This window comes from Cyclopterus lumpus, chromosome 23 (genome assembly GCF_009769545.1).
Source record: "Cyclopterus lumpus isolate fCycLum1 chromosome 23, fCycLum1.pri, whole genome shotgun sequence".
Lineage (NCBI taxonomy): Eukaryota > Metazoa > Chordata > Actinopteri > Perciformes > Cyclopteridae > Cyclopterus > Cyclopterus lumpus.
In genome coordinates this window covers 14,468,484-14,476,740 of record NC_046988.1, presented here as the reverse complement: position 1 = coordinate 14,476,740, position 8,257 = coordinate 14,468,484, and the positions used below count along the sequence as shown (strand labels likewise).

At 41.8% G+C, this 8,257-nt stretch overlaps 1 protein-coding gene across 2 annotated transcripts; it reads right to left on the bottom strand.

Annotated features, from left to right (window-relative positions):
• Positions 1–1,761: 1,761 nt before the first annotated feature.
• LOC117726203 (interferon gamma-like) lies at positions 1,762–6,284 on the bottom strand. 2 transcript variants are annotated; one of them, XM_034526337.1, is made up of 4 exons: positions 6,003–6,284; positions 5,007–5,078; positions 3,390–3,662; positions 1,762–2,448 (listed from the first exon to the last, which is right to left on the bottom strand). In XM_034526337.1, exons 1-4 carry the CDS (start codon positions 6,120–6,122, stop codon positions 2,296–2,298), a joined length of 618 nt encoding a protein of 205 aa, XP_034382228.1. In that variant the 5' UTR covers positions 6,123–6,284; the 3' UTR covers positions 1,762–2,295. The 2 variants fall into 2 exon arrangements, with proteins under 2 accessions (XP_034382228.1, XP_034382229.1); XM_034526338.1 differs by having other exon boundaries at positions 5,007–5,075.
• Between the last annotated feature and the right edge of the window lie 1,973 nt (positions 6,285–8,257).

Genomic DNA, 8,257 nt, shown 5'->3' with positions numbered 1-8,257 from the left:
TTACCCGAAGTGCTGTCCCAGGAAGTGACATCACAGCTGTGGGTTGGAGGGAGAGTTGAGTTTCTGCAGAAATACCTCAACCCACCTGCCTGCCCGCAGAAGATCACGGTCTCAGAGCTGCTGTCTGTTTGTAGAACTTTATTCAGTATTCTACCCAGATTCTCTCCTTGTTGTGACACTTTAATATTTACTCAAGTACTGTACTGAGTATTTGTATTTATCTGACAACTATAGTGAGTAGTTAGCTCCCACAAAACACACTTACTGACTCTTTGATTCAGCTCACATTTTAATAACAGTTTGAGGCCCAAACTCTCCAATATTTCACAATAAAGATTTGAGAGGAAATTCAGAAATGTTTATAAATGATAAGAGCCGAGTCCGCCTTTAGGCATGCTGGTGGGATGTCCTTTAACCACAGTTGGTGGTTTGAAAGTTGAGCAGGACGCTGAACCCCAAGTTTTTCCTCGGCTGCTCCGAATGCTGATAATGAGTTTAATGCAGAGGTCAAACTTCATCTATGCACCCGTTTCAAGTATTTTCAAAGCAGTCCTTTCACTTATAATGCAACATTACATGGTTTTGGTCACATCTTGTGGGGTTTTTTTATCTACAAAATGATGCTACAAGGCTTTTGTCTTACTTGGCAACTCTTCTTCCAAGCAGACCAAAATGACATGCGGAGTTCTGCAAGGCTCAATCAATGGGCCTCTTTTGTTTTGTAAAATAACTTAAATACATTTCTATGTATATACATTTTCACATATGAAATATACGAAACCATAATATCACATTGTATGCAGATGACCGAGCAGTATTGACAAATGACTACAGTCCTTTGAATTGAACAAATCTACAGCCTTGTTCAGACTGCCAGCTGAAATTAGTTTTGTGCATAAACCAGAATGATTTTTAAAATGTGCTTGTGGTTTTTGAAAAAATCTGATCCAAACCACATTTGAAGGTGCTTTAAAATGAGATTATATTTGAATTTCTACACGTGTGTCTTTGTCTGGCTGATCAAAGTGTCTTTCGTACCCTTCCCTGTGCGACAAAGCAGAATCAAAGGTGCTTCTCGTGGAGCGCTTTATGGATCCGACCATCACGCATTAACCTCAACGTAAACCTCCTGCATGGAGGGCGAAATGATGAACCACGTCGTCGCCACAGAAACCCGTCGCACACAACAGTGCAGACGGTTTGTCCTGCAAGCTGAACAGAGCCGAAGGTTTGAGTTCCTAACTCGACTCTTGAACTCGGACGCGGCAAGTTGACGAAACGATCTCTTCTCCGGGTCTAAGTAGCGGTTCTGGAGCTTTCAGATCGTACCGCAAGAGCATTTTCCACTTCTTGTGTGCCCTTCACGACCTTCGGGGACCTCTCGTCTGTGATGGCTGTGATCAAAATAAAAATGGAAACGCGTACAATTTCACAATAACTGGTCAAACTGACAATGAAGAAGGTTATGAATTATGTGAAATGATCCCGAGTTTCTTTTCATGGAACGTTGAGGTTAGATTGTTTTTTGCCGAATCAGCGAGTCACTCAATCTCGATTCTCTGTCTTAAGGGAACCAAAAAGTCAGAAATGTTGTCGTGAACACGGAATCGATTACAAAGTGCATCTTTTCACCCTTAAAAATCATCACACGAATCAGAAAGTGAAGTTAATTATGTTTAATTCAGTTGCATTACTCTGCATGTGCCAATCAATAAATACAATCAATAAATTATCAACAATCAGACACATTAAATACAAAAATAAATATAGAAAATGTCAATAAAATGCAAACATCCCATAAGAGTACTGCAGTGGAGTACTTCAGTGCTGGACCTGTAGTACATTTAAGTATGTTGTATGTTGTACAGTTAAATATATCATAATTATATTTGGCAAATTTTCTGAGCATTAAACCATCTGCAGTTTTTAAATAATAAAAAAATCAAGTATTTTCAGGTGACAATTGGTTGATATTGTGATTGATTGAGTGAAACTCCATGTTGAATACAATTAGTTTGTATAAACATTTCACAGGATTAAACCCGCCACACTTCTTTCAAGTATAAATCTCCGAACCTCCTTAGAAAATATACGAATTTTACAAAATTACAATATCTGTTAGGCTTCGGCTGCTGGTTTATTGCCATTTATAAATAATCTCTTAAGCAACCTCTTAATACAGAAAAAACATTTAAAACTCGGCAAGCTGGTTTAAATTAGATATTTTTTGCTGAACTTTTTCGATTCGTCATTAAATATCCTGGCTGCTGTTATTGTTGACATCTTGTTGGTGCTTCAGGCACTCGGACGGGTTTTGACCCTCCGGGCTTGACGCCGCCGCCGCCGCCGCTTCCTCCTCTCCATCTTGATTTCATATAATGAGCTTGCCTCCTCGTACAGCCACGGCAGCTCCCACAATGCTTTGCTCTGGACAACGAGGTTATCCATCTGGAGGGGGCAGAGAGACATTTCATTTGAATTCTTTCAACCACACAGACCGGAAATAACATTGTTCTCACAACAGCTTCACAAAGACACATTAGTAGCACCTTAAAACCTGAAGTAAACCTTTCAAATTAGGGAAGGTTTATATAGACTCAGTAAAAGCACTTTTTAATGGATTAATGGATCAGCTTTTGATGCGACTAATGTAACTCTCTTCGATAAGCCTTAACTTAAGCCCTACTTAATGCATACATGAATATTCTTTTTTTAAGATCTTTGTACAGTCTACATAAACCTTCAATAAGCCCAACTTTAAGGTCTTTGTACGCTCTACATAAACCTTCAATAAGCCCAACTTTAAGGTCTTTGTACGCTCTACATAAACCTTCAATAAGCCCAACTTTAAAGCCTTTGTACGCTCTACATAAACCTTCAATAAGCCCAACTTTAAGGCCTTTGTACGCTCTACATAAACCTTCAATAAACCCAACTTTAAGGCCTTTGTACGCTCTACATAAACCTTCAATAAGCCCAACTTTAAGGCCTTTGTACGCTCTACATAAACCTTCAATAAGCCCAACTTTAAGGCCGTTGTACGCTCTACATAAACCTTCAATAAGCCCAACTTTAAGGCCGTTGTACGCTCTACATAAACCTTCAATAAGCCCAACTTTAAGGCCGTTGTACGCTCTACATAAACCTTCAATAAGCCCAACTTTAAGGCCGTTGTACGCTCTACATAAACCTTCAATAAGCCCAACTTTAAGGCCGTTGTACGCTCTACATAAACCTTCAATAAGCCCAACTTTAAGGCCGTTGTACGCTCTACATAAACCTTCAATAAGCCCAACTTTAAAGCCGTTGTACGCTCTACACAAACCTTCAATATGTCTACAGTGTTGGTCTCTCTCTCTTTGGCTCAGTGTGAGTATTTGTCACTCTACCTGGATGTGTTTGAGATCCCTCAGTTCCTGCAGAAGCTTCTCCTGCTCCTGGTAACGGTGTTTCCTCAGCTCCTGGACCTTCTTCAGGATGTAGCTCAGCTGCGTCCTGACGTCTTCGCCCGCCCCCACCTCACCACCATCGGCGATGGCGGCCGAGCCGGGAAGCTCGTTGCTCCCGGCCGTCTGGGGAGTCGGGGTGGGCAGCTGCTTCAACATCTGGCCAATCAGCTTCTCGTACGTCTCCAAAACGCCACCCATAAACACCCTCTTTGCCTGGGAGAGAAACAAAAACATTTAAATAGCTTTTATAGTATATATTTGTAGTTATGAAATCAGTGGTATTGTCCTTTTAACAAAACAAAGCAGGTGTTCTCAGCCTCAAGGTGCTGAAAACCTTTCTTCACAGTGGAAAGAAGATCTGTGGTTGACTGCAGGCTGGGCTGGAAGGGGAATGCCACTCATTAAGTGTGAAACCCGAATGTCACACTCCAACATCGCTCAACGGCTTTTTTACTCATGAGGATGCAAAAACACGGTCAGAGGTCATCAAGGTCTGACATGTTATTAATTAGTGAAGACGCAAGTCGAACATTCAGGTTTAAGGTCTAAACTTTGACAAAAGTCTCGGTCTCGTCTCGGTCTCGTCTCGGTCTCGTCTCGGTCTCGTCTCGGTCTCGTCTCGGTCTCGTCTCGGTCTCGTCTCGATCTCGTCGTCTCGATCTCGATCTCGTCTCGATCTCGTCGTCTCGATCTCGATCTCGTCTCGATCTCGTCTCGGTCTCGTCTCGGTCTCATCTCGATCTCGTCTCGGTAACCACAAATATCACAACAAGCAGCAAACAACCGGCTGCAGGCTGAGACGTGAGTGTTGGAGCTCAGCACTCGAAACCAACCATGAAGTGTCTTTTTATATAATCGTTGGTGAAGAGTGAAAGTTTAATTGGGAGCCTGAGAATAGTCTAGCACATAATGTTGCACGATGCAGAGCAAAAAGAAGAACGAATCGACCACAAGAACCTCAGCAGTGAGATAAAGAATCAGCGCGAGACGTCATTGTGAAAGCACCCGCCAGCTGCTGACTGTGATTAAACGTGGAATAAAGATGGCGGAGCTCGACAGGGAAACATAGAAAGAGACGACCAACGAGTTCCACTTGATTTTAAATTCAATGAGTTCAAAAGGTTGGGAAGTAAAAGTATTCGATTCAAAAGAGAAAATCAATCTCATGTCTGAGTCAGGAGGCGATTAGCTTAGCTTAGCATAAAGACTGGAAGCAGGGGGAAACTGCTAGCATGGCTTTGTCCAAAGGAAAACATCCAGTCTTTATGCTAAGCTAAGCTAAGTAACTCCAGCTTGTACTCAACGTGCAGACATGAGAGCGATTTCAATTCCTCTGATCTCGGAATGGCAGAGCATATTTCCCAAAATATTTAACTATTGCTTTAAAGGTTACGGTTGAGTCGACGTTCACATTAACTTTCTATGAACCAGAGAGAGGAGACTGTGAGCTTAAAGGTGAACTGATGAAACATGTAAATAAAAACATTCAGACTTTATGTTTTATTTGAAGATGTATAGAAATTAAGTTTTTAATTGATAAAATTGACTTTTATTTACCTCCATTTTTCCAGCGAGTGGATCTCTGGAGAAGACTGGCTTCCCGTTAAATCGCTCTCTCGATGGAATCTTCTGCAAAAAAAAGAGGTAAAGTTTCATGTAAATAAATACAATTTATTGTAATTTCTGGTGCATTCAAGGAAAGTCGGACACCGGCCCTGTCATAGCCGTCTGTTGCAAAGTGTAAAATCGATTTTGAATATACCATCCCACAAATATTATAAACATTAATGTGAAAAGCATCATAGGGTGAGTTTAAGGACAGTCTGACATCTCAGATTTAAGAGACATTGACGAGCTCCGTTGTCAGATGATCAAAAACAAGACAATTAATAAAACACGTTAAAAAATGTGATTTTTGTGGTTTTCTATTGTTTTTATTGATGCATTCAAGGACGCTCTGACATGTGAGACTTCAGAGACATTGTTGTTGCTCTGATATCAGATTAAGTGCATTTAAAGGTTCTAGACTTTTGCATTAAAACTCATGTTGGTGCATTCAAGGACACGCCGAGACCTGAGGTTTATGTGTCATCTGTTGCATAGCAAAGAAGTTGTTTCCTGCTCATAAAAAAAAAAGTTTGCCTTCAGCATCCGTCTGTTAAAACTCCAAAGTTGGATTGTACCTGAACGCACCATCAAGGAAGAGCATCCCTGCTCCTGAAGTGCACATTAAATAATTTACAAGTTGGAAAACTTGACAGAACACTTCTCTAAACGTGCATTCAGTGAATGGAAAACAACCTGTGTGTGTGTGTGTGTGTGTGTGTGTGTGTGTGTGTGTGTGTGTGTGTGTGTGTGTGTGTGTGTGTGTTTGTGTGTTTGTGTGTGTGTTTGTGGTGAGTGTGAAGGCAGCAGGAGGAAACAGCTTTTGAAGTACTGCACAACAAATACTCATGTAGAATAAGCACAGTAGTAGTACTAGTAGTACTAGTAGTACTAGTACTCTCTGGCGGTACTACTAGTAGTAGTACTTGCAGAGCTTGCAATACTCACATAGTGCTGCAGGAGGTTGTAGATGGTCCTGTTCATCTTCGGAGGGATGTAGGAGCCTCGGACCTGACAGACAACCAGCCAGAGGGACAGACAGACCACAGCCCGCACTGTGGTAACCATGGTAGCGCCGCTCGTACAGTGACACTCCTTCCACGCCGATCACCGGTTCAATTCCCTATAGTCAGTCTGGGGTCTTTTTCAATCCCTGATGGAGCGACGAAAAGACCTGTCTGGATTGTCTTGCGGTCTCACTCTCTGACGGTCTCACTCTCCGACGGTCTCACTCTCTCGGCCCCTGAGGTCGTCTCGTACTGTTTGACTTGAGGTGAAACCTTGTATTTATAACTCCAGAGAGTGACGGCGCGCAGAGAGAGAGAGAGAGCGATGCAGCGACGATCGAGGTGTGAAAATGTGGTGGTGCAGTTTCCTTTAAAATTACCAAAGTTCACAGAAGCGGGTGAGGGGTCTCGCACTCATGCTTCTCAAACGCCAATCAGTATCTCCTTGCAGAGATGCACACCACTTAATGTGTTCATGTCATTAATGGTTTTGCTGGTCACATTGGGAACGCTAATGGTTTCAAATAGGAGGCCTGTTATGTCATGCAACTCAGCTCAGTGGAGAGAGGTTCGAGTGGAAATGAGAGCTTGTTATTCATTTATCGTCACGTACATGACCTTTGACCTCTGCGTCTGACCCTTCCTCAGCTGTAAAGGGCCGAGGAAGCAGCTTGGGGCTCAGTGTCTCGCTCAAGGACACTTGGACAAGCGGACGAGGAGGAGCGCCGGGATCGAACCGCCGAGCTTGTTGTTTGAAGGACTGAGCCACAAAAAGATACAGATGAATAAAGAAGATGAAACTATGTAGCAAATGAGCAAGTTGCAAGTTGCAAGCTGAATTAGTTAGTAGCGAAAAGTAATAGATGCAGGTGAAAAGGTTACTTTTTAATAACTTTTGTAAAAAGTAAAAGTGATGGATAACACTAACAACTAAAGATTGACTTACAGTTGGCCCTAAGTCTTGACATTGACGAGATCGTGAAATACTTATTTAGGTTTAATAAAAGAAATGGTAGTTATGTAACAAATAAATCAACGTTAAAAGTGACAACGGTCTCCTGGGTGCAAGACCTGTGTTTGTTTGACCCATCTCACCTCACATAGACCCGTGTGGTTCTTTTGTGGTCTTTATACTTCCTTGTTTATGGTTACTTGGATTACGTATGATTTGCTTTTGTGAGTTATCGACAAATTACAGTACATACATATATTTTTGTAGGTATTGCCATGAAACGCCTGAATTGTAGATAATATGGAACTATATGGCAAAATTAATAATAGCGCAACAGAGACTGAAGGGCCAGACGAGGAAAAGGAAATGATGTCATGAAGCTGACACCCGGGCTGGGTGTGAAGTGTTTGTGATGCCCAGAACAGTCTGTGTTTTAGTTTAAAGGAAACTAAATATGAAACTTTTCTTGTCAGCAACACATACCTATTAATATACACAGAGAGTGAGATTATTGTCTGGAATCGTATATTGAAATGAACAACAGGGAGAATACCAGGAGGTGGGGCACCTTCTGCATCAAAGGGAACAAAAGAAGAAAGTGAAACCAGAAGAGGAATAATGTTTTATTGTAAATGGGTAAATGAGTAAATGAGCTGGACGGACATCATTCAGACATCTGACCCGATAACCAAATAAAAAACTAAAAGAAAGAGACTCTGGCCGGTTGTTCGGCCTTTTCACATTTCTAAACCTTCACCCACAACATGAATTATCAAATCATTCCCACTACACTTCAGTGGTAACTTCTGGTTGAGGTGTGGTGGTGGTTTGTCAGGCCCGCATTTAAAATGGGAAAGATTTATGAATTTCATTGGAAGCTTAATCACTGACTGAATATAAGCAGTGGACATAACCACCGTGATGTCACCCATTGGTTTGTGGACTTGTCGCCATCGTGATTTTTGGTTGTCGCCATCTTGGTTTTTGGTTGTCGCCATCTTGGTTTTTGGTTGTCGCCATCTTGGTTTTTGGTTGTCTCCATCTTGCTTTTTGGTTGTCGCCATTGTGGTTTTTGGTTGTTGCCGTCTTGGTTTTTGGTTGTCGCCATCTTGGTTTTTGGTTGTCGCCATCTTGGTTTTTGGTTGTCTCCATCTTGGTTTTTGGTTGTCGCCATCTTGGTTTTTGGTTGTCGCCATCTTGCTTTTTGGTTGTCGCCATTGTGGTTTTTGGTTGTTGCCATCTTG